The 26,749-nt window shown below is 43.9% G+C and overlaps 1 protein-coding gene across 2 annotated transcripts in view; it reads left to right on the forward strand.

The window, feature by feature from the left end:
- Positions 1-745: 745 nt before the first annotated feature.
- The window catches only part of pds5a (PDS5 cohesin associated factor A), a 50,191-nt gene continuing 24,187 nt past the window's right edge, over positions 746-26,749 (forward strand). The window contains exons 1-2 of one of the 2 annotated variants that reach the window (XM_056409471.1): positions 746-803; positions 1,731-1,880. In XM_056409471.1, coding sequence (XP_056265446.1) covers positions 1,767-1,880 — 114 coding nt within the window. In that variant the 5' untranslated portion in view covers positions 746-803; positions 1,731-1,766. Of the gene's footprint in view, positions 804-932; positions 1,029-1,730; positions 1,881-26,749 lie in introns of those variants that run through there. The other variant, XM_056409472.1, reaches the window with a different exon arrangement.

Below are 26,749 nucleotides of genomic sequence, written 5' to 3' on the forward strand. Positions count from 1 at the left end.
GTGTCACTGAGTGCCAGTGCTTAAACTTTAGACTAACAGTGGCATCTCCTCAAAGGAGAATTTCATGGAGGTATAACAGTATGACATGGTAAAAAAAATAATTATATATTTTTTATTATTAAAGAAAGGCGGGTACATTATACATATCACGGTATATAAGTGTTATATATTACGAAGTGAAACGTAGTAGTAGCAAAACAATATTCAATATAGTACAGCAGTATTGTACAGCAATATCGTATTGCATATTTTAAGTAAGTCTAAAAAAATACATTATCTATGCAAGTCTGTGGCACTTGCCACAGACTTGCCACAGACTTGCCACTGAGGTGCCAGTGAGTTGCCAGTGAGTTGCCAGTGAGTTGTCGGTGCCAGTGATTGCACTCGCCCTCTCTCCAAAGCAGAATCTACTACAATTGTGATTACTCACAGTAGTAGTTGTATATCATGCGCGCGCGCACGCACACACACACGCACACACACACGAAACAGGAATATGATATCATACATATGGGAATTAATATTGAAAATCACTCATGTATGTAATTAACTCAACATAGTGTCTACACGGGATATATGTTAAAGATAAAACCCACAATCCGGTGATGTGATTCGGGTGCGCGAGCTGTTTGTGTCTGACTCCCGCCATGTATTTGGTGCTGCAGTACTCACGTCAGACCGAGGGAGGCGCTGTGTACCCAGCCTTCACACAGTCAGCACTGACTGAGCTGAACGGACAGAGAGCTTTGTGCCGAAAACTAAACCCAACCTGTGTTGATGAATTAAAACGGCCCACTTCAGAGGTAAATACAAACGAGGGGGCGCTTGGCAAATATTCTACTGTTGTAGTCGTAGGTGTATATTTTAAATGTGATTAATTTTGTATTTGTTAGGGTGTTAAAAATCCTCTGTGGAGGCAAGTTGTTGGTGCGAGAGGAGGGTTCAGGGCAACGGTAGCAACCCTTCTTCGCCTGTAAACTAGCGGCAGTACGGAGCGATGCGTCGAAGTGGAAAAAAGACAGTAACAAGTAAATTAGCTTGATTTTTAAACTTCACAAAGTAGTTGCACTTGTTGTAAACCACAGGAACTGATCACAAGCACGGGTGGTTTAGGCTGCGATGTTATGATACTTCACTTCCTCTGTGAGTGTCTATAGCTGGAGATGTGATGGGGACCTCACTAGTTTGCGGCCTATCAGCTAGCAATGCAGGCTAACCAGTTAGCTAGCACAGCTAACGAGTATTAGCCGCTCGCTGCTAGCATCACTTCCTTCCCGCAAAATGCTAGCCGCTTGCCAATGAATGTTTGCACTGCAACTAGCTAGCTAGCTAATTTAATAACCTGTGTGACAGTACCCATACGCCGGGTGCTTTCGTGTTGTTTTGAAGTGTTTCCCAACAACTTAGCGGTGCACATAGCTGTTAGCTTACCGGAATAGTACCTGCGCTTGTTACTCTGGCGATACCTATTTTGGTGGGACATTTATAGAAAATATCGAGCTTATGTTTAGCTGGGGTATTTTAGCATCCAAGCTAACACTATGTACGATGTTGGTTTAATGGTGGCTATCTGTTTGAAAAGTTCTCCGGACTAGAAACTCGTTAAATACACAGGTATGTTTTTCTTCGTGGGTATCGTTGATGATTGGCAAATGACAATATAGCTTAAAACGAGGTTTTGGTATGTGCGGTAGCATGGTTGTGTTGAACTTTTGTTTTCTGACCCATAGAGGCCAGTAGAAGACCGGATCATACCGTCAACAAGCATGGAGTTCCCGCAACAGCAGAAACCGGCGGGGGACGGAAAGATAGTGTATCCTCCCGGAGTGAAGGAGATTACGGAGAAAATCAGCAACGATGAAATGGTCAAACGGTTGAAGGTATGTTGATGGGGTTTCTTGCTTTTTTTTGCAAGCCCTAACGTGATTTGTCAGTGTTCAGCCCCTAGCAAAATGTCATAACCCTTATCACTTTGTATTGGGCCAAGTCAAAAGAGGCCCTCCTCCATCTCTTGTCGAGATCACTCAGACAGTAAACAAACAACAATCAAAGTCATGAAATACCAGGGTATTATGATGTTTCTATCTTGAGTGGGACATGATAGAGGTGATATTATTTTTCAGTCGGGCTTGAAGTTTAGCAGTCAATGTTATCCTCTTGGGAGGATAATTGGGATGATTGCAAATATTACACACGGTAGCAATTCTTAGTTCAAGGAACATGCATTATATTTTCTTCAAAGAAAGATAAATTCATTGAAAATAGGATCTTTATCTACATTCATCATACTCATTTCTGGGATGACCGGAGGGACCAGTTGTAACGTTTTTAATTTGTCTGTTTTTAGCTGCTAAATTCCTTCATTATGTTCACCAGTGAGTTGCTAGCTGTGTCAAGCCACGGTTGGGATGAAGGTAGTGTGGTAGGGTTTGATCGTTTTCACTAAACAACGCTGCCCATTGCAGCCAAAAAAAATGCTCGGAGAGCTGTGAGTTAACCAGAGTTGCCAGATTTAGTTGATAATTGTTTGTAGATAAACTCAACAAACGACTCCTTTTCACATTGTTCCCTTTTTTTATGCTCTGTTTAGGGTTGTCACAATAACACAATTATAACTACGATACCTGCCATAAATATTAAGATACCCGATACCACAATACACCGTGCAACATTAGCTTTAATTTTATACATTTGTTATGAAAATATTGATTATAAACACTTATTATATTGATGATCAACCATCTCACAATGCATACTGATTTCCACCTTTACCCTTTCCCCAAATGTCAAACCTACAGCAGTTTCAAAGTTGGCACCTATGTCTACTGGGATCTTGTGACTCTTCTTAATCACATTAGATTGTTTACTCCAGTAATGCTGACATGGTTTCCTGACATCCCAGAGCTGTTTATAGAGTAGCATTTAGACCATAAAGCACAACAACTTCTGACCTTTTGAAAGCAGGACTAAAGTGCTGAAAGGCAAGTTGTTGACTTTACAAGACAGATATTTACAGATCTATTTAACATCTGCTGTATACCAAGAGTTGGGAACACTAATTGCATGTGTGTTTGGCTAATAGATGGAAGAGAGTGAACATTTGTGTTGTGGTACAATTAGCCAGTTGGCAGTTTATTTGACATGGTTGATATTTCAATTATTCAGTCACATTCATTGACTTTCAGCCACTATCATAATGAGTCATTCTGTAGTTTGGACTAAAAGGAGGGAGTTCATATTGCACCAGGTCAGTTATCATTTAGTGTAGTCCTCATACAAAGTGCAACGTTAATTTTATTTTTTTCAGTCATAAAAGAAAACACAGCTTTGTTTTCTGTGTATTTATAATTTTAAATTGAATACTGTATGTTGCTGTTTTGTAGAAGCAATTCTTTAAAAATAGTTTACCTTGGCCTGCCATCTTGTGCTCATATTTTCTACATTAAGCTTAGTAGGATTATTTTTATTATTATTATTGAACTTAAGGTTTGACTGGGACTCAGTGTTTTATCTTGTCTATCCTGTTAGACATAGTTATATTCATTTTGACTGCATAACTTTGTAGAAGTAGCCAATGAGCTGAGTCTCTCAGCAAGGCGTTAAAGACAAAATAAATGTACTATAGGCATTTCATCTTGTGTCAACCAACTCAATTTAGATTTTTTTATGAGTAAAACATCTACTGAATGGAGTTGTATAATAAAACCAATCTTTGTACAGAGCATTATGTTTGTTGACTCAATTTTAAAAAAGAAAAGAAAAAGAATGCGCTACACCAGGGGTGGGCAAACTTTTTGACTTGCCGGCCACAATCGGTTCTAAAACTTGACAGAGGGGCCGGGCCAGGAGCATTTGGACACGCAATGTAATTTATTAAACCTGAAGATTGCGTCTGATTTTTATACATTTCAATTGAAGGTGCAAAGTTAAAGAAATCGACATTTAGTGGAAAAAGATCAATGGAATAACTTTCAACATTCAAAACATATTATTACCCAACGAAATAATAAAGCTCAATAATTTCTAATTGTTTTAAACCCCGCAAAATAATGGATGGATTGTCTCAGCTCTCTATATAATGACGCACAATTGTCCTCAGTTACAAGTGGAAAGAGAAAATATGGCCCTAAAGCTGAAAATTGAAGTTAGATTTTTTTTAATTCTTCATATCTCTTCTGAAAACACACCTTTACTCATGTGGACGAACTGTTTTGGTGTTTGAAATTGGTTTTCCAAAGGTCATAGGTTCACAAAAGCAGTGAAATATCTGAATACAATGCTAGATACATGTAAATAAATCTGGAAAACTAAATTTGTTATTATCGTTTTGAGTAAAAATTATGTGGTCCGTCACACATTCACCAAAATGATAAAGATGGGACTGAGAAATGACTTCATATTGCAGATAAAGTTTCATGGGGTGTGTTCAAATAAAAAATTACCATTACATTTTTTTTTCTTCAAATAAATATGTATTGTACATAAATAAATAAAACTACATTATATACATGTTGAGAAATAGAAAACAGAACACAACTATTGGCACAGACTATTTACAATATGGCTTCACTATAATAACATCATGTCATCGTGTCACGAGACCTCTCTGCTGGCCGGGCAGGTGGAGCTGCAGGCGCTGGTGAATCCTCTCTGTAAAATACAATAGCCTACTAGTCAGCACCGCGCACATGTAACGAACACCGTGACGGGACACGTAACGTCTAGTAAAGACTCTTACCCGGTCCAAGTGGACCTCTTGTGGCTGCGTGTTCCTCCTCGTGGCTCCGCAGCTCCTCCTCCGGAGGCTCCGCGCTGCTCGCCAAAATCACTGCGGCTGTTTCTAAATGAGTCTCACCTGTGTGGTGGGCGGGTCCTTTGTGATTTACTGAGTGTTCATTGGTTGTTTTTTTTCGCAAAATGTTGACAGACAAACGGATTGACAAATCACGGTGAAGGGTTTCGTGTGACGAGTACTTTCCGCGCCAACGCACACCGGAAGTAAACAAAGTTGCGATTTGGACAAGTTCGGCGGGCCGGATGTGGCCCGCGGGCCGTAGTTTGCCCATGTCTGCGCTACACACTAACTACTCTTGTGAAAACATGTTTTACAAAAAGTACAACTTCACTGTTTCTTTTGAATGGAAATTTAAATCTGTCCTATGTCTAAGTAGTGTCAGTGACCCACACACACAATATTAACACTGGCTACTGTGCGACACTAATCTGCTGGTAGGGGAGTTAGATATTTTCTGGTTCATGAAAAGACAAGTCTTTTGTCACATTATGGATTCTTTCAATTTAAAAAATAGCTTTGCGAGAAGAAGGTGAAGTATTTTGTGAGTAGTACCTAGTCACCGAGAGACTAATGTTGGCAAAGCAGATCACCAAAATCAGGCAGTAGCAAACTTCAGCCAACTGTTGTGGGGTGAAGAAAATAAATGTCCACCGTCCGTTTCATTTGAAAAGCCACGGCCATAACATTTGTATGATTCTGATAATAACTCTCCTCTTTCTATTTAGTCCATGGAGAATCGGTCTTGAATTGAATCATGGCACCTAAAGAATTAAATCGTGGTTTCGAGTCAATCGTTTAATGATAGTTTCTTTAGTTATTAACAGTTGTTGTCAGAGCTCACATTGCTGATTTTAAATAGGGCAATTAAGGGTGTTTATAGTTTTAAAAGCTGCAAGCTAACTGTAGCGGCGTTCCGTCGTTGTTGTTTTCTTAATCCGCTAAAGAGCTGCAGACACAGTGAGTTTCCTCTCATGCGCATGACAGGAGACCGTTCATTTCTTTTTCTTTCGATTTTAATTTCAACAGCAAAAAACGCTAACAAAGTACACAAAATAATAAACGTTCAAAACGATCTCATAGTCTTACGGTAAAAAAACTATATCTCATGTCTAATACGGCTCTGTTCTTCCACCTGTTGCCGTCATGACGTCATTAAATAGCCTGGCTCGAGCGTCAGTCATTAACATAAAGATCTTTTAATATATTCAACTTATAGTTCCTCCAAAATGAGCATAAATCTAAATATTAAATTATAAACAATTCTGAAACTTAAATATTCTAAAAACACACTTGTGGCTCTTACATATCCGGCCCCTAATGGTTAAGCTTAAAGGTTACACCATTACCAAATAACTTAAATTTAAAGAGCCAACAACTGAGTCAAGTATCAAACTAAACAAATCTTCATAATCACTGCTAATCTAAGTCTTGTTTAACAGTCTTTATTTTACATTTCTTCATCATCTGGTCTTCTTGTGTTCACGTTGCTTCTTGCAGTAAACACAGCTTGTTGACGGGTCTCTCCAGCGTGCTGGTGTTAGTCTGCAGCTTCACTCTGCGTACAGTTCCACTGGAGTCCGGTATGGTTTGGGTTATCCTTCCCATTATCCATGTGTTTCGTGGTGACGAGCTGTCGACTACTCGCACCACATCTCCATGCTGGAAGTTTCTCTTCAACCTTGACCATTTCTGCCGTTCCTGGAGGAGAGGTAAGTATTCTCGAGTCCATCTGGTCCAAAACAGATCTGCGAGGTACTGTACTTGCCTCCAGCGTCTCCTTGCATACTGATCGTTCTCGGTGAAGGTTCCCGGTGGCATGTTGGGTTGCACTTTCATCAACAGCAGATGATTGGGCGTCAGAGGCTCCATGTCGCATGGGTCATCGGACGGGCTCGTGAGTGGTCGTCCATTAATGATACTTTCGACCTCACACATCAGTGTCTGGAGGTCGTCGTCAGTGAGGGTCTGTTCTCTCACAAGTGCGCCAAGGATTCTCCGTGCAGTACGAATCTGCCGCTCCCAAACTCCTCCTTGGTGGGAAGCAGCTGGGCTGTTGAACATCCATTTAATGCCTTTTTTTTGCAAAGTTTTTTCAATCTTTAACTCATTCAAGCTCTCAATGGCCACTCGCAACTCTTTTTCTGCGCCGACAAAGTTTGTGCCATTGTCAGAGCGCATGATGGAGACCTGGCCTCTTCTACTTATGAAGCGGCGTATGGCGTTGATGCAAGAGCTGGTGTCAAGACTGTCTGCTATCTCTATATGCACTGCTCTAATGGCGAGGCAGGTAAACATTACACCGTACCTTTTGACAGTGCTCCGGCCCCGTTTGACTTCAAAGGGGCCAAAGTAATCTACGCCCACATTGGTAAATGGTGGCTGGTCTGGTGTTAGACGATCTTCCGGCAGATTCACCATCTTTTGCTCTCCCACTCTGCCTTTGAGTTTCCTGCAGACTGTGCATCTTGAGATTAGTTTTCTGATGGCTGAGGTTGCCTTCGGAATCCAAAACTTTTGTCTCAAGTGCGACAACATGTAGTTGCAGATCAAGCAAAATGAGGGAGGCGACTCTGGAGTCTTTTGACAGAATTGCTGGGTGTTTGGCACCTTCTGTCGATTTATCCAGTCGTCCTCCAACTCTTAAGATGCCATCTTGCAAAGTGGGATCAAGCTTGTATAGCTGACTATTTCTCTTGACAGTTCCACTACCGTAGAGGGCCTTCACTTCATCAGGAAACCATTGCTTCTGACTATGTCGGATAACTTCCACTTCTGCAGCCAGCAACTGTTCCCAGCTTAGTGTGTTCTTTTCTATGTCAGATTTGACCTTTTTCATTTGTTGCTGCATACGTAATTTCAGTCTTTGTGGATTTTCTTTGACTTGACCAATGGAGTGCTGTAATTCTTTTCTTTTGTCCCTCAGGTGGATCAGAGTTTCCTTGACTCTCAAAATCCATGCAACTGCTCTCTTCAGTCTGTCCCAATTTGAGTAGTACTGAAGCAGTTTGTTCACAGGGTCAGCACTCTCCTCGGCAAGGATCGTATACACAGCAATGTTTCTGACCTCTGGATCTTCCTGCGTGTCTTGCTTCTCTTTATCTGGCCTCTGTGGCCATTCACTTTCTGGCCACAACAGAAACTGAGGTCCTTTGTTCCACATATCGTCTTCTATGAAGCTCTTAACTTTCATGCCTCTGGTGGCTTGATCAGCAGGATTTTGTGATGTTCTGACATACCTCCACTGTGATGGTTTGGTAGCCTCTTGAATGAGATTAATCCTGTTTGCCACAAAGGTTTTGAAGCGTGACGTCCGGTTGTCAATGTATTTCAGAACTGTCGTACTGTCAGTCCAGAAGATGGACCGCTGAAGAGGGATTTGCAACTCCTCTTGTAGCATTTTGTCCACCTTAACTGCGATAACTGCTGCAGTTAATTCAAGTCTTGGTATAGTGACCTGTTTAAGCGGGGCAACTCTCGATTTCCCCATCACAAAGGAACAGTGGGGTTTGCCTTACTCATTTACCAGCGCAAGGTAAGATGCTGTGCCATAGGCACTCTCGCTGGCATCAGAAAAATGATGCAACTGTGCTTTCACTTCCTGTCCAAATCCCATAGGCTTAACGCACCTATCTATACGGAAGTCCGAGAGGTGCGTGAGGTTTTCCAGCCATCTGCACCATTGATTGGATTTTCCAACACTGATTTCTTCATCCCATTCTTGCTTTTCTTTACAAAGATCTCTTAACAGAAGCTTGGCAGGTAATATGATTAGAGCAAGAAAGCCAAGAGGGTCATAGATGGAGTTTACGACTGAGAGGATACCTCTTCTGGTCAATGGCTTGTCCTGCAGCTTGATACTGTATGTGAATGTATCATCTTCTGTGCTCCACTGTACGCCAAGAGCTCGTTCAGTCGGTAAGACATCGTGCGTGAGATCAAGGTCTTTTAGCTCGCTGCCTCGGTGCTCTGCAGGGATGGATAGCAAGACTGTTCTATTGCTCACCCACCTTGTGAGGTTAAAGCCTCCTTCAGCACACAAGTCCCGCAGATTCCTAACCAAGACAACGGCTTCTTCTTCCGTAGGTGTAGATTTTAAACAGTCATCCACATAGAAGTTTCTCAGAACCGTTTCAACAGCTTCTGGATCTGCTGTGTCTCTTCTATCCTCCGCTGTTCTCCTCAAAGCGTAAGAAGCGACACTGGGAGACGAAGTGGCTCCAAAAAGGTGAACTTCCATCCGATACTCCTTTATCGGCGCACTCAGGTCGCCGTCTGGCCACCACAGAAATCTCAATTGGTCTGCATCCATCTCTGGAACTCTGACCTGGTAGAACATCGATTCAACGTCCGCCATCATGGCTACTGGATTCCCACGGAACCTCAGTAAGGCACCAATGAGTGTATTGGTGAGGTCAGGTCCCTGCAATAATTGTCCATTCAATGACACATCTTGAAAAGAAGCAATGCAGTCAAAGACGACACATTTTCTTTTTCTTCGGGTGGTACACCCCATGGTGAGGAACGTACCACACCCTGTAGTCATCACGGTCAAGCTGCTCCTCAGGAACTTCAACAGCATAGCCTTTATCCAATATGCTTTTCATGAAGCCTTTATAGTCTTCAAGAAAGACATCATTCTTTTTCAGTTTTCTCTTCAGACTAGCAGCTCGCGGTACTGCCATACAGCGGTTACTTGGCATGTTAGCTGCTTCATGTTTCAATGGAAGTCCTACGCAGTAATGTCCATCCACAAACTTTGTTGTCTGTTGCACTGAGTGCATAAACTGCTTGTCTTCTTGCGACATCTCTTCCTTGTCACCATAGCGCCGTTCTGGAAAGTCTGTGTTGTACTGCTGAACCATTAGCTGTTCTAGTTCCAACACTGAAATTCGGTTTACGCTGTAATGAGCAGACTCCATCTTGGAATCAGTAGTCTCGTTCTTTGCGGGTCCACACACCATCCAGCCCAGGACAGTCCTCACAGCGTAGGGCCCATCATCCCGACTATTAATTATCTGCCACGGCTCCATTGCCTTTGGGATGTTAGCTCCAATGAGAAGTTCTACCTCAGCGTTGATGTGTGGTAAGGTTACTTCATGCAGATACGGCCATTTTTGCAGATGTTGTTGCATCGGAATGTTTTCCTTTTGGACCGGGATACTGCTGTGCGTGAAGACTTTGGGTAGCTGGACGTACCTCGTGTCCTCAAGGCCGCACACCTCCAGTTCTGAGAGCATATGACTGTTGATTAGCTTCTGCTCACCAGGTTTATCTTGAGCCGTAGTGCTCAATAATATCTGAGTCGGTTTTCCTTTAATGTTCAGCCTCTTTCGAAGCTCGTCTGTACAGAACGTAGCTGTACTTCCAGGATCTATAAAAGCATACGTCTCTATACACCTTCCACCTTTACAGGATCTTATTTTCACTGGTACAATCGATAGCATGCACTCTGTGTTTCCTGTCCCAGCATAGCCAACTATTTCTGGTTTAACTGAGTTCTGGGCTCCTGAGACCTCTTCATTTGAAGAACTGTCCTCACTCGCCACTTTATATGACATATTAGTGTTGGCTTCTTTCGCTATGTGAAGGATGTCTGGGTGTTTCTGTGAGCACTGTGTGCACACCATCCTCTTCTTGCACGTTTTGCTAAGGTGTCCTCGTGTTAAACATCCAAAGGATATTCCCTTTGTTTTCAAGAATTCTACACGATCCTTGTGTGCTATCCCTTTAATCTTGCTGCACGATTCCAATGTGTGATTCTTTTGACAGAAAAGACATGGCGGCTCGAAGGCGTTAGCTGCCTTAACTGGGTTGGCCTGCCATGTTGTTGCATCCGGCCTTTTCCTCTCCATCCACACATTTGTTGCGAAGCTGCTTCCTCTCGTTCTACTTTTGAAGAGTTTCTCCTTTTCCTTGCCTTTGCTGACTAGATGTGCGTCTGTCTTGGAAGTCTCCAAAGAGTGGGTCCATGGCGATCTTTGCTTGACGGTCAATATAGTTAACAAAATCAGCAAATCTTGCTCTGTGACCTCTACCTTCCTTGAGGTCAAATGCTACATTGCGCCATCTCTCTTTCATTTTATATGGCAATTTGGAAACCACAATTCTCATATTTGTAGGATTATCCATCTCCGCCATGAACTCCACATCTTCCATTGTGTTACGACATCCAGTCAGAAATATAGCATAAGTATTCAGTGCTTTCGCATCTTCAGACTTGATTTGTGGCCACTCTAAGGCCTTGTCAATGTAAGCGCTTGCTATCAGCTCATCTCCATAGTTCTTCTGAAGCAGTCGTTTCGCTTCCCTGAACCCTCTGCGTGATGGCATGTGCTCACAGCTACGTACGAGTTCCTGCGGTTCTCCTGCCGTGTATTGTTGCAGGTAGTACAGTTTGTCTGGATCACTATCAGTTTTCTGTTCAATAGCTTGTTCAAAAGCTCTGATAAATGATCTGTAGGTAAGTGGATCACCCTTGAAAACTGTAACCTCTTTAACTGGTAGCTGAGCCTGTTTCTGGTGATTAACCAACATTTCCGTGATCAGATTTTGCTTTTGCATTACCTGAAGAATTGCATTCCTGCTTCTGTCACGCTGTCTGTCAGGGCTGTCTGTCTGTCTTGGCCTCGCAGCTTGTTGCTCTGTAAGTTGCTGCGGCCGCATGCGAACTGTAGCTCCACGTTCAGCTGTGCTAGTGTGTGGGAAAAGTTCTTGCTCCTCCTTTTGCACTTCAAGTTGTGAGTACAGATAGCTGTTCATGCCATCCTCTGATTTCTCATAGCTTTTAAGCACATTTACTTGAGCTCTTTTTTCAGCAATTGCTGCATCCAAAGTCAGCCTTTCCAGCTTGGCTTTAATAAGCGCTGACTCCAACTCAAGCTCCTGCTTCTTCTGTAAAGTTGAGGCACGTTCCACCAGGCCAGCTAACTTTGCTTCTTCAGAAGCACACACTGATGACCTGCCCGACCGGGCAGATACGCTTGTCACTTGTGAAACACTATCCTCAGGATTCACATCCTCTTTATCTTCATCCTGATCACCGGCTTCGTCATCAGCTGTACTTTTTTTGCTCATTTCTTTTTCACTCAAAGCACACATCATCCATTGCTCAGCTTCTACTGCAAACTGTCTCATAGTCATCAGCTTTGGCCCCAACCAGTTGTTAATATCTGCATCTTTTTCTTCTTCAGATAGAAGCTCTCCCACTTGTCCGCTGATCTTTTTAAGCTCACTGACAAGAGGGTTTAAATCCTTATCCATTAACTTTGTCACTTTTTGAAGATTGCCGGCATCAGTCATTAAACTTTTAATTTTGTTTCTTTTTCCAGTTATCCGAGCTAATACTCCTCTCCTGGTTCCAATGAGCCTGTGCAGTTTCTCCTCCAGTGCTTTCTCCGTTAACTTTCTGCTTCTCTTAGCTTCCGTTCTTTCAGCATTCATTAACTCCTTATCTTCGGACATCATATTAACAAAGCAATGCGCAAATTGCGTGCAAATGTTCAAAAAGTATTTCCAACCTTTTCCGACGTTTTCGTTCGGTCAGCAGCACCACGGCGCAGCGCGCGGGGTTTTAGATCCTTTCCTCGTGTTTCAGCTGGCATCTGAAATCCTCTTGTCAACTCCGTGGAGAAGTTTTTTTACTATTGTAGCGGCGTTCCGTCGTTGTTGTTTTCTTAATCCGCTAAAGAGCTGCAGACACAGTGAGTTTCCTCTCACGCGCATGACAGGAGACCATTCATTTCCTTTTCTTTCGATTTTATTTTCAACAGCAAAAAATGCTAACAAAGTACACAAAATAATAAACGTTCAAAACGATCTCAGTCTTACGGTAAAAAAACTCATGTCTAATGCGGCTCTGCTCTTACACCTGATGACGTCATTAAATAGCCTGGCTCGAGCGTCAGTCATTAACATAAAGATCTTTTAATATATTCAACTTATAGTTCCTCCAAAATGAGCATAAATCTAAATATTAAATTATAAACAATTCTGAAACTTAAATTTACTAAAAACACACTTGTGGCTCTTACACTAACAAAGCATACCCCATGGCAAAGTATTTTCACCATCAACAAATGGTCATGCACACTTTGATCTATCAAAACAAAAAAACACTACAGAAAGAGAGGAGGGGATTAAGAATCGGCACACAGCAATTGCTTGATCATCATGTTTCAAACCACATTTATTTCTCAGCGGGGAAAAGCAATCCTTAAAGAATAGTTACGCATTTTCAAAATCTCCCTGCTCGGGCTGAGTTAGATGAGTAGATCAATGCCACCCTCATGTCTGTATGTAGATATAAAGCTATAGACGGCATCCGTTTGGAGTCTCTCCATCACTGTGAGGTTGCCAGGCAACCAGTGGAGACTCTTGAAAGTGACTGCATCTAGCCAAGAAATAATGCCCTGTGTAACACCCTCTAAAATCCAGACTTATGTCTCCCCGTTTGGTTTTTCCATGATTACATTTTTTTGTTTTTTTTACTTGTTAATTAGGGACCCAGAGGTTTTATTTTGGAACCTTTGGACAGGGCCAGCCTGGCTATTCATCCCAGTTTCCAGTCTGTTTGCTAAGCTTATTGGCTGTAGCTTTATATTTACCACACAGACATGAGAGTGGTATCGATCGCCTCATCTTAAGAAAGAGAATACATATTTCTTAAACTATAAAGCTAGTTTTCTCTGTCTGTGGGTATGTACACTACCATTCAAAAGTTTGGGATCACTTAGAAATGTCCTTATTTTTCAAAGAAAAGCATTGTTTTTTTCAATGAAGATAACATTAAATCAATCAGAAATACACTCTATACATTGTTAATGTGGTAAATGACTATTCTAGGTGGAAACGTCTGGTTTCTAATGAAATATCTCCATAGGTGTATAGAGGCCCATTTCCAGCAACTATCACTCCAGTGTTCTAATGGTACATTGTGTTTGCTAATCGCCTTAGAAGACTAATATCTGATTAGAAAACCCTTGAAAACTCTTGTGCAATTATGTTAGCACAGCTGAAAACTGTTTTGCTGATGAGAGAAGCTATAAAACTGGCCTTCCTTTGAGCTAGTTGATTATCTGGAGCATCACATTTGTGGGTTAGATAAGACTCTCAAAATGGCCAGTAAAAAAGAACTTTCATGTGAAATTCGCCAGTTTATTCTTGTTCTTAGAAATGAAGGCTATTCCATGCGAGAAATTGCAAAGAAACTGAAAATGTCCTACAGCGGTGTGTACTACTCCCTTCAGAGAACAGCACAAACGGGCTCTAACCAGAGCAGAAAGAGAAGTGGGAGGCCCCGGTGCACAACTCAGCAAGAAGACAAGTACATTAAAGTCTCTAGTTTGAGAAATAGACGCCTCACTAGGGTTGGGTACCGAAACCCGGTGCCAATATGGTACCGGTTCCAATACAACCGGTATTACCCGGACCGAAACGCAACGCACATTTCGGTGCTTCTTTCCGGTGCCTGAGCAGATTAAAATTGAAGAAAAACTATTGTTGTGAACTTCTCTGGTGACTCCGCCCTGTCAGCAGGTTACGATAGCCTATCATTTAACTTTGACAGCGGAGGCTGCGCCGTGTGCAGTGTTGCCAGGTCCGCGGTTTTCCCGCGGAATTGGGCTACTTTTGAAGTGTTGCCGCGGGTTGAATTTTTTGTCCGCTGGTTCGGGTAGACCTATTTTGCATGCAAATTACATGGATATCTTTAAATAAAAATCCATATTTTAAATGAAATAATTTATTTATACCCAAATCCTACCAAACTGACTCCAGATCAGCACGTACACGCCGACACATCCGCGCAGTGCCTTCGTGTGATCTTGTCCGTCACCATGGAAACATTGTCACGTGACATCTAAGCACTTTGGTGCTAGTGACGTCACGGAGCCCCGAACCAGAGTCTGTAAGTAGAAGTGATTTCCAGCAAAGCAGCAGGGATTTGTGAATCTCACAGGAGCGGTGGGCGATAGGCGATTCAGAATCGCCTACACGGGAGGAGCGATTCATAGGCGAGTATGATTATGAATCGCCTACCTCCCCAACGGGTTGGGACGGTTTGGCGAGAATCACCTCGTGTGATTACTCCAACACCCCATCCCGGGGTGGGTTTGGTTCTGTGGGATTCACAAATGGGGCCCTTTTAACCCCTTAGTTTGTTTTAGTTTAGTTTATTTCGATCAGCAAAATATACAACAATCAGAATTCAACAAAAGAAGAAAGTGGCTGACCGAAAGGGTCGAGGCTGAAGCTATCTAGCTTATAAGTGCCCTAACCTATGATTTCTCAAAAAAACTTATTTCAAAAGAACCATATATATATATATATTAGTGCTCTGAAAAATAACGCGTTATGATTAAATTACAGGATTAATTAGTTTTAAAAAATGTACGCATTTAACGCATGTGCAGAATGAGCTTCCAATCCGTCTGTTGTTGGTCGTCTCTACAGCAGCATGTCATTCTGTCTCTACGTGTCGCGTTAACACGACTCCGATCTCCGTCTCGCGCGCGCCGCAGAGCTCCGGTGCCGGCGCCTGACGAAAAAAAGTCACTTGCGCCCCCACCCATCATGAAGGAGTTATGCTTAGGACACCAACATGGTTAGCAGCGGTACTGGACATGGACTTTAAAAGCAGTGTATATGGTTTGGCACGGGCATATTTTGAGTTGTGATATTGGGCTGGTTTTTGGGCTGGTTTTAATTGGCCATTGGGCTGGTTTTGTCACACAGACCTGGCAACCCTGGCCGTGTGTGACTACGTGAGCCCGTGTCGAGCACACCAGCGTCAGGCTGGGCGCGACGGGGAGGCCGTCACCGGTCCCCCTGAACACGTGGAGACCGATTATGACGAGCAGCCTGAACTTAGATTAGTACCGTAACGTTGACTGCAAGTCTTGCATTCATAAAAGTAGGCCAATAAATAATAAATTAGCCATTATAACCATGCATAAGCTAGCTCGTAGCTAGCGCTAGCTCGTAGCTATGAGCGTGACAGTCTGCTAGCAGATGTGTTGATGTACAGCGGTCCCGGCTGTATACCCGGTGTTACCGGGAATATAATGACGGAGGAATAAAGACCGTGGGGCGTCACTTTGTTTCAGTGGAACTCTCGCTGTCAGAAGCAAAACTTTATTTGTCACGTGTCATCTTCAGTCCCTCTGATTGGTTTTTCTCTTTGCCCATCAAAACAGTGACAGGATTAACCCTATAAGGGCTGCACATGACAATACATATCACATCATATAATGGAGAACATATATTGTGTATGTTAACAGTCTGATATCTGTCGTTTGTCAGTGCTCCATGACAACGGCTTCTACAGGGAATATGGCCGAAGAGGTTTTTAATGTCCTCATTGTGCGTTTAAAAAAAAAAAGTATCGGTTCAGGCACCGTTTAGGCACCGGTTTCGTTTTAAAAGTACCAGTTTAGCACCGGTATCAGAAAAAACCCAAACGATACCCATCCCTACGCCTCACAGGTCCTCAACTGGCAGCTTCTTTAAATGGTACCCGCAAAACGCCAGTGTCAACGTCGACAGTGAAGAGGCGACTCCGGGATGCTGGCCTTCTAGGCAGAGTGGCAAAGAAAAAGCCATATCTGAGACTGGCCAATAAAAAGAAAAGATTGGTATGGGCAAAAGAACACAGGCATTGGACAGAGGAAGATTGGAAAAAGGTGTTATGGACAAATGAATCCAAGTTTGAGGTGTTTGGATCACACAGAAGAACATTTGTGAGACGCAGAACAGGTGAAAAGATGCTGGAAGAGTGCCTGACACCATCTGTCAAGCATGGTGGAGGTAATGTGATGGTCTGGGGCTGCTTTGGTGCTGGTAAAGTGGGAGATTTGTACCAGGTAAAAGGGATTTTAAATAAGGAAGGCTATCACTCCATTTTGCAACGCCATGCCATACCCTGTGGGCAGCGCTTGATTGGAGCCAATTTCATCCTCCAACAGGACAATGACCCAAAGCACACCTCCACATTGTGCAAGAACTATTTAGGGAAGAAGCAGGCAGCTGGTATGCTGTCTGTAATGGAGTGGCCAGCACAGTCACCAGATCTCAACCCCATTGAGCTGTTGTGGGAGCAGCTTGACCGTATGGTCCGCAAGAAGTGCCCATCAAGCCAATCCAACTTGTCGCAGGTGCTTCAGGAAGCGTGGGGTGAAATTTCAACAGATTACCTCAACAAATTAACAGCTAGAATGCCAAAGGTCTGCAATGCTGTAATTGCTGCAAAAGGAGCATTCTTTGACGAAAGCAAAGTTTGAAGAAAAAAATTAATACTTCAAATACAAATCATTATTTCTAACCTTGTCAATGTCTTGACTATATTTTCTATACATTTTGCAACTCATTTGATAAATAAAAGTGAGTTTTCATGGAAAAAAAGAAATTGTCTGGGTGATCCCAAACTTTTGAACGGTAGTGTATGTGCTTCACACATTTTAAAGAACGTTCATCTCGTCTACTTTACACGTACCATTGCCGGATAACAAGTAATATGCAATGTAGAATGTGATGCAATTTGGCCAGATGGTGGTATTCTAACAAAGACCTCAATGCCTGTAGGCTCTGAACCCTGTGTATAATTATTTTTTCCTGCCTGGATTTTGTAGTTCCAATCTTCTGCAATATTTAAGCAATCGTGGCCTAATACTGATATCTGGGCTTTGAATATTTATTTATAAACCGCTCTGGGGAAAAAGCTCCTCAGCCTGTTAGTCCGGGTTTTAATAGTCCTGAATCTTCTTCCTGATGTTAGTGGAACAAACGGAGAGTCCCCGGGGGTGTGATGTCTTTGTAGATGTTGCTGGCTTTCTTCTGGAGGCGGCCAGCATACACGGTGTCCAAGTCAGGGAGGGTAACTCCCACAATCCTCTGTGTGGTCCTAACCACCCGGGCCAGATCGCTCCTGTTCTCTGCTGTGCCGCTGGAGTACCCCACAGTAAAGCACTGGCAGAGGATGCTTTCTATCACACTTCTGTAGAAGTTAACTAGAATTTCAGGGGGCATGCCATCTTGTTTTGGCTTCCTCAGGAAGAAGCGCCTCTGCTGGGCTTTCTTCACAAGTTGGATCGGTGCATCTATTATTGTCACCAAATTTCTGATAGAACATCTCTGACCAAGGCTTTTGTGTTCCATTCGGTTTTTCTGGAGATGCCTCTCAACGGTATTATCTCCTGAACACTTTGTTTCTATTGCAACCACTTCTGGTGGACGTGACTGGCCATTTCTGTCAATAAGAACGAGCCTGAAAACTATCACGTGACTATTCACATACACTGGGCTTGTGGGTGCCAGTATAAAAAGAAGTAGATTGGTTGCTTAGTTACTTTTTTTTCTCTTTTTTTTATGAAAGAGTTCAGTGTTTCCCCTAGGTTTACAGCTTCGGGGGGGGGGGGGGGGGCGACGGACAGACATTATAGTTGGGGCTTTTGCCAACTTTAAAAAAAGTTTGAAAAGTTAACATTAAAAGACGCTCGACAATTAAATGCAGTATAAGAATTCTTTAACTAATTTTATGCAAGAAAAATATAATTATTTGTCAATTTTCAACATGTACAAAAGAAGCTTACATTGAGCTTGTCCAAATAGGTGCAGCCCAACAGATTAGCTAGTTGGTGTGGTTAGGGTACTTATAATTAGGGATGGGAATCGTTTGGGTTTTTTCCGATACCGGTGCTAAACCGGTACTTTTAAAACGATACCGGTGCCTGAACCGATACTTTTTTTTTTTAACCGCACAATGAGGACATTAAAAACCTCTTCGGCCATATTCCCTGTAGAAGCCGTTATCGTGGAGCACTGACACACAACGGATATCAATTCAATTCAAGTTTTTATTGTCACATCCCCTTTTATACAAGTATAATCGGTTCGTGAAATTCTTATGTGCAAAACACCCGACAGCAGTAGCAGACTAAAAAAAGAATAAGAATGAGAATAAACTATACAATATCCACACACAAAAAAGAAGAAAGTATTAACAATATATATATAAAACAGTGTAATAGAATATACATCATGACAATATATATATATAAAACAATGTAATAAAATATACACTTTTTTGAGACTATATATATATATATATGTATATACATACAATATATATATATATAAACAATGTAATAAAATATACACCATGGCCATAGATATTCACAGAATATGTTCTGGTGTGTAGTGTTAATGAGGGTCTCAGTCCTTGTTCAGCAGCCTGATGGCCTGACTGAAGAAGCTGTCCCTCAGTCTGTTTGTGCGGCACTTGATACTGCGGTATCGCCTGCCTGACGGTAGAAGGGTGAACAGTTTGTGGCCGGGGTGGTTATTGTCTTTCAGCATCCGCGTGGCCCTGGCCACGCACCCCTTGCTGTATATCTCCAGGATGGAGGAAGCTCACCTCCAACGATGTACTGTGCCGACCGCACCACCCTCTGTAGTGCCCTACGCTCCAGGGCGGTGCAGTTCCCGTACCAGACGGTGATGCAACCTGTCAGAACACTCTCGATGGTACTGGTGTAGAATGTTCTGAGGATGCGGGGGGCCATGTTGAATTTCCTCAGTCGCCTAAGGAAATACAGGCGTTGTTGGGCCCTTTTCACCACGTGAGTGGTGTGCGTGGTCCATGTGAGGTCCTCGGAGATGTGCACGCCGAGGAACTTGAAGCTGCTGACCCTCTCTACTGCAACTCCGTAATATCAGACTGTTAACATACACAATATATGTTCTCCATTATATGTGATATGTATTGTCATGTGCAGACCTTATAGGGTTAATCCTGTCACTGTTTTGATGGGCAAAGAGAACAACCAATCAGAGGGACTGAAGATGACACGTGACAAATAAAGTTTTGCTTCTGACAGCGAGTTACACTGAAACAAAGTGATGCCCCACGGTCTTTATTCCTCCGTCATTATATTCCCGGTAACACCGGGTATACAGCCGGGATCGCTGTACATCAACACATCTGCTAGCAGACTGTCACGCCAGAGTCGTAGCTAGCGCTAGCTACGAGCTAGCTTAAGCATGGTTATAATGGCTAATTTATTATTTCTTGGCCTACTTTTATGAATGCAAGACTTGCAATCAACGTTACGGTACTAATCTGAGTTCAGGCTGCTCGTCATAATCGGTCTCCACGTGTTCAGGGGGACCGGTGACGGTCTCCTCATCGCGCCCAGCCTGACACTGGTGTGCTCCACACGGGCTCACAGTCACACACGGCGCAGCCTCCGCTGTCAACGTTAAATATGAGAGGCTCGTAACCTGCTGACAGGGCGGCGTCACCAGAGAAGTTCACTACAATATTTTTTTTCAATTTCAATCGGCTCAGGCACCGGAAAGAAGCACCGAAATGTGCGTTGCGTTTCGGTCCGGGTAATACCGGTTGTATTGGAACCGGTACCATATTGGCACCGGGTTTCGGTACCCAACCCTACTTATAATGTAATAAATATATAGCTATTTCATGCTTTATTAGCCAGTATAAGTACTTGAATGCCCCACGACAGCTGCATGCTCCAGGACCACTGTGGGCGTAAATATGTACGGATGGTGTTGCCTGAAATGACATCATCATCCCATTGAAGAGCCAATTATCCTTTCTGTAGGACTGGCAGGGAGAATCTAGAAAGGGCCAGGCCTGGTTTCCTCTCAACTGTTTATGCCGTCTACATATTCGACAGAACATTCCTAAAACCAAAAAGAAAAATGAAATAAGCCCTTTTTCATTCGCTATGTACTGCAGTGGTGCTCAAACTTTTTCTCTCATGCCCCACTTTCATCCATGCTGAATTTTTATTGAATTTTAATATTTTATTGAAACAACAACTTCTTGTGAATCCTCCATCTGTGCTTTTTCAAATAATATAATTACTTTGCAATCACTTTCAATTGAACCAGACTGCTCCATCAGACGAAAAACTAATACACGTTTTCAATTACGTTCACAGAATACAAATACAGTTCTATCTGCAAAAAATAACATTTGGCAAAGAAATAGCTTTTTGTGGCTGCAATTAATTTTTCATTTCAGTTTATTTGTATAGCCCATTTTCACAAACTAAAAATTTGCCTAAGAGTGCTTTACAATCTGTACACATAGACATCCCTGTCCCAGAACCTCACATCAGATCAGGAAAAACTCCCAAATAATCCTTCACGGGGGGAAAAAAGGGAAGAAACCTTCAGGAGAGCAACAGAGGAGGATCCCTCTCCAGGATGGAGTAGATGCCATGTGTACAGAAGGAATCATTATACACAAATTAAAACACAGTAACAACACAATCAATGAATATGACAGTGTAAGAATAGTTGGTAGTATGCTCCACGATCCAGACCTCCATGATCCATCAGGCAGATGGAGGTAGAGAGGAGGAGTGGGCTCCAATTAACCTGTTTTACACTGCATATCTTTAAAAGTTAATAACAATAAAGTGAAATCTGTGAAAAACTAAGACAAGTTCAAATATTTGGCAAAGAGTTTTACACTGCATATCTTTTCAAAACAACAATAACGTGCAACCTTTGCAAAACAAAACGAGTGCAGATATGTGCGTGTCATCACGTATTACGATGATTATACGTTGCAATGACCTTTCCACTACACATCTTTTTAAAACAGGGTTTCAGGTTTGATACGGCCACTCAATTAATGCTCAATGCTGAGCTCTTGTTTTGAAGGGCAACAGCAGGAACGCCGAGCTCACGGACAGTAACACCTGGCAAGTCATAACGTAAACATTTACACGAAAGTACAGGCATTTTGCTCTTTATTTATTAATGACTTAGTTTTATGTCTGTGTGCTTTGTAATATGTGAAGTTGTCAAAGGTCCTTGAAATTAAAAATCAGCATTTCCCCTCCTGCCCACCTGTAATGCCTTGGCAGCACTGTGGCTCGTTTCTGCTCTTGAACCCGGAGCAGGAGAGCTACTCCGAGTACTACTTGTCCCCTCTTCAACACCGAACGTAGATATATCGGTTTGGGAGTGGGCTCTCCTGTGTGCACACACGTATCTTTGCTCATCGGGGCGGAGCTCCGCCATGCGCGATACCGAGAGCCGGAAGTGTTCCGGCGACCACGTAGAGACTGAAATGACATGCCGTTGTGTCGATACGATTAATAACATACAGCCGTTTAGTTTAATTACAGTACAAAGTGGGGACCCTTTAATTACTTCTGTTGTAATCTAGCGCTATAGAGAAAATGACAGGGGTGAGGTGATTTCAGGGGGTCGGGCTCCACCCTGATACAATGGTAGGGGAAACACTGATCTCTATGGTTTAAATGGACAGGTGGCTTTTGACGGTTACAAAGCAAGTAAGGAAGAAACCTCAAGGAAGTTGGCACGAATTGTAAGGACCATCTAGTAGAGAGGCTGAAGCAATTATCCAGTGCAGTTTATAAACTGTCTGAGTTACAAGTCACTTTGCCTGTCGGAGCTTGTTTGCAGGAAACGGTTGCATTTAGTTTCATGTGAGGCTTGAGATGAGCAGGATTTGGGCAACCAGACAAAAATTAAGTGCTAAATGAGCCTAAGGCAACGTAGAGTTTAAGAGCACACGTGACCCTTTATCATTTGAGTTACTGAATTTAATGACGAGTTTGAGCTAAGACACCTATGTATCTCGAGGGACAATGAAACATAAACAAATACCCCTTGTTAAAAATGGAAAGTTTGACCATCAAAATACAAAAAGGACTTCATCATATCTCGGATACTAAACACATTTATTTTTGTTGGACAGAAAATAATGTCCCTTAATATTTGTTTTAGAGATTTTCTTGGTTAACTATGAACACTGTCTTCTCAAAAAGTGGTATGCACTAATCTTATGAGTTATTATGGAGAGGCACTAGGACACCATGCTTTAAACTATCACTTCCTCTCCAAGACTGATTGAGCGTGTTATATGAGAGGGGCAGAGGAGCTCACTATACAGACAGGCAGGGTGGGGGATGGGCAAACGGCTCCAGAGCACCACAATTACTCCCTCCCACTCTCTCACACACACACTCATTCTTAGCTGAAAGTCACAACCCAGCCAGTGAGGGCTCTCTACATAAACAAGTGTGGGCCAATTTGTGCTGTGGATTATGCACGCTCCTCTACAATTTCAATTTATTGTTTATTTTGACAGAATCTGTGTACGAAAATGTTTGGAACACCATTGCAAATGGCTCCTGATGCTGAAACCCCCACAACAGCTTTACTGTTTCTGCTAAATGTTTAACAGAACAATTTAACCTCTATTAATTCCTGCAACCGGCTCTTATAAACAGGCAACAAACTATTGCCCCCCCACCCCACCCCTTAATGTTGTTCAAAACAAGTTCGCCAAGGAGTAGAGCCTGGCTCAACTTTTGCTCGACTGTAGAGTGATGTCATTTGTCAAAGCAGCTCGTTAGCCAACCAGATACGTGCCAGCACACATTCCTGGCTCATTACTTTGGTAAATAAATAGGACAATTCTTCCGTTTACCTTGTGATCAATGGTAAAGCTGTTGATGGGATAACTTTCCCAGCATTTATTCCTCATGGAATGCAGCTCTGTGTAGAGTTTTGGTTCATGGTAAACCAAACTCAACCGATCCATTACTCAAACTGTTTTATTATCTTGGCACCCAGCGTCCACACTACTGTCAAAAATAAATTTAGGAGTTAAAAATCGGTCGAAGGTGTGTTAAACAGCTTTGAGGAGGCCAGATTCATCTGATATGCAACACCGGATGTGGCTATTACATTAATACCACAGCTCAAGCTAGCACTGCATTGTGTGCTAGAATACTCTATAATTAAATCTACTTTCTTACAGCAAGCATCATTTGTAGCAATGTAATGATTGACTTCAGTTGTTAAGCCTCCAGTTCTGCATTTTGGCCTGCTTGTTTTTTAGCCTCCAGTGAGCTGAAGTGAATGTGAACTACAGAGGATTGACAGAGAAACGCTGTATATGGTTCTAGTAGAGATCTGTCAATAACATTGTAGCCCCTCCCTAAAACATTTTTGTGCCTTTTTCTCTCATGGAAACTCTTAATTTGTATTCATATGCACCAAGGTACAGATAAAGATGGCGCCGTGTCAACGGCAGCCTGTTGCAGTAGCTGCCCATTGCTTTATTTTTTGGTCTTTTTTCCACTTTTCCTCTCTTTTTCTTTTCCTTTTCTTTCACGTTGGTCTAAGTTACGGTCGGACAATGGACAGTAACTACTTTTTTTGCAACTTTTCCCGTGGCATTTAGTTCACTCCGTCGTGTGTATCGGAGAGCCACAACAAACAATGACGGGGACCGTGGCTTACTCGCGTGCTCAGCTGATCACGCTGTGCAGGCCGCAGCTTCTGCCTGGAAACAAACCTGTGATCCCGGTGGAACTACGGAGAAGGGCTCGGGGCTGCAGGGCGGGTGCCAAGAGGCGGGCTAAAACGAGGAGATGCAAACCCTCGGTACCGGCGATCATAACGGGGAACGTGAGGTCTTTGGCGAATAAGACGGATGAGCTCGGAGCGCTGGTAATGACTGAGAGGATCTTCCGTGAGAGCAGCCTCTTGTGTTTTACTGAGACGTGGCTACACGCGGACTATCCTGATCACAGCGCGTCTGTACCCGGCTTCAGGACTGTTCGGGCGGACAGAGACGCTATAAAGAGCGGTAAGAAGAGGGGGGGCGGGATCGCTGTTTATGTGAATGAACGGTGGTGTAATCCCGACCATGTGTGTGTGAAGGAGCGCTTCTGTAGCCCAAACATTGAACTACTGGCCGTGGGGATGCGCCCTTATTATCTACAGAGGGAGTTCACGTCCGCCATTGTGGTTGTCGTGTACGTGCCACCATCAGCTGATGCTGAGGAAGCAGTGGACACCATCCACTCCACTGTCTGCACTGCTGAATCAACAGCCTGGAGCGTTCATGGCTATCACTGGTGACTTTAACCACACCACATTGGATAAAGCTCTGCCAACCTTCCATCAGTATATAGACTGCCCAACAAGGAACAATAAAACTCTGGACTTGCTGTATGCTAATACAAAGGATGCATACAGTGCCACTGCCCTTCCCCCCCTCGGCAGGTCTGATCATGACCTGGTCCGGCTGACACCCAGGTATGTTCCTCTGGTGAAGAGGCTGCCTGTGACCACCAGGACTGTGAGGAGGTGGTCTCTGGAGGCTAACGACACTCTGCAGGACTGCTTCGAGTCAACGGACTGGGATGTGCTGTGTGGACCGCATGGGGAGGACATCAACAGTATGACAGACTGCATCACGGAATACATCAAGTTCTGTGAACACACCACCATCCCATCACGGACTGTGCGCTGCTTCCCCAACAACAAGCCCTGGATCACCAGGGACTTGAAGGCGCTTCTTAACATGAAGAAAGCTGCTTTTAGGTCTGGGGACAGGGATGAGCTGAGGAGAGTCCAGCGCAACCTGAAGGTGAAGCTCTGGGAGGGCAAGGACTCCTACAGGAGGAAGCTGGAGGCCAAACTCCAGCTGAACAACTCAAGGGAGGTGTGGTCTGGGATGAAGCAGATAACTGGCTTCAAGGTGGGAGGTAGACAGCCAGGGGGCTCCCTGGAGAGGGCCAACGAGCTAAACTGTTTCTTCAACAGGTTTAGTTCACAGCCCCCCCCCTGTCTCCTCCACACATCACACCTCCCAAACACTTCCCCCTCTGTCCCCCCTGTTGAGCTGCACATTCACCGAGCCCTCAACATCAATGGGCTCATCCACCCTCCCCCCTCTCTCTGTGACTACCGACCAGGTGAGAAGACAGCTGGAGAAACTACAACAGCGCAAGGCGGAAGGTCCTGATGGCATCAGCCCCAGGGTCCTAAAGACCTGCGCCACCCAGCTGTCTGGTGTCCTGCAGCACCTCTTCAACCTCAGCCTGAGGCAGGGGGAAGTCCCGGTGCTGTGGAAGACGTAGTGCCTGGTCCCTGTCCCAAAGAAGTCAACACCATCTGGCCTCAACGACTACCGACCGGTCGCCCTCACTTCCCATGTGATGAAGGTGCTGGAGAGGCTGGTCTTGGCCCACCTCCGGCCGCAGGTGAAATCATCGCTGGACCCTCTGCAATTTGCTTACCAGCCTCATGTGGGAGTGGACGACGCCATCATCTACCTGCTGCAACGAGCTCAGTCGCACCTGGATGGAACCGGTGTCTCTGTGAGTCACTTTCTTTGACTTCTCCAGTGCATTTAACACCATCCAGCCACTGCTGCTGAGTGAGAAGCTGCGGGTGGTCGGTGTCGACGCGTCCACCATCTCCTGGATCACTGACTACCTCACAGGCAGGCCACAGTTTGTCAGAATGGGCCGTGTGCTGTCTGGAACGGTGGTCAGTGATGTTGGAGCCCCACAGGGAACTGTTCTGTCTCCCTTCCTCTTCACCCTGTTCACCACTGACTTCCAGTACAACACGGAGTCATGCCATCTGCAGAAGTACTCTGACTCTGCAGTGGTCGGGTGTATTAGGGATGGACGGGAGGAGGAGTACAGGGCAGTGGTGAGTGACTTTGTAAAGTGGACTGATGAGAATCACCTGCGGCTGAACGTGGCCAAGACCAGAGAGATGGTGGACTTCAGGAGGAAGGCGACAGCTCCTACACCTCTGAGTGTCCTGGGAGTGGACGTGGACATGGTGGAGGAGTACAAGTACCTGGGCGTCTCCATCGACAGCCGACTGAACTGGAAGGCCAACATCAACGCTGTGTACAAGAAGGGGATGAGTCGACTCTTTTTCCTGAGAAAGCTTCAATCCTTCAACGTGTGCAGCAAGATGTTGGAGTTATTCTACCAGTCGGTTGTGGCCAGTGTGCTGCACTTTGCCATTGTCTGCTGGGGGAGCAGCATCGGAGCCGGTGACACCAGCCGTCTCAACAAACTGGTTAGGAAGGCTGGCTCCATCATCGGCTGCCAGCTGGAGCACCTGGAACAGGTGGTG

This window comes from Pseudoliparis swirei, chromosome 24 (assembly GCF_029220125.1).
Source record: "Pseudoliparis swirei isolate HS2019 ecotype Mariana Trench chromosome 24, NWPU_hadal_v1, whole genome shotgun sequence".
Classification (NCBI taxonomy): Eukaryota; Metazoa; Chordata; class Actinopteri; order Perciformes; family Liparidae; genus Pseudoliparis; species Pseudoliparis swirei.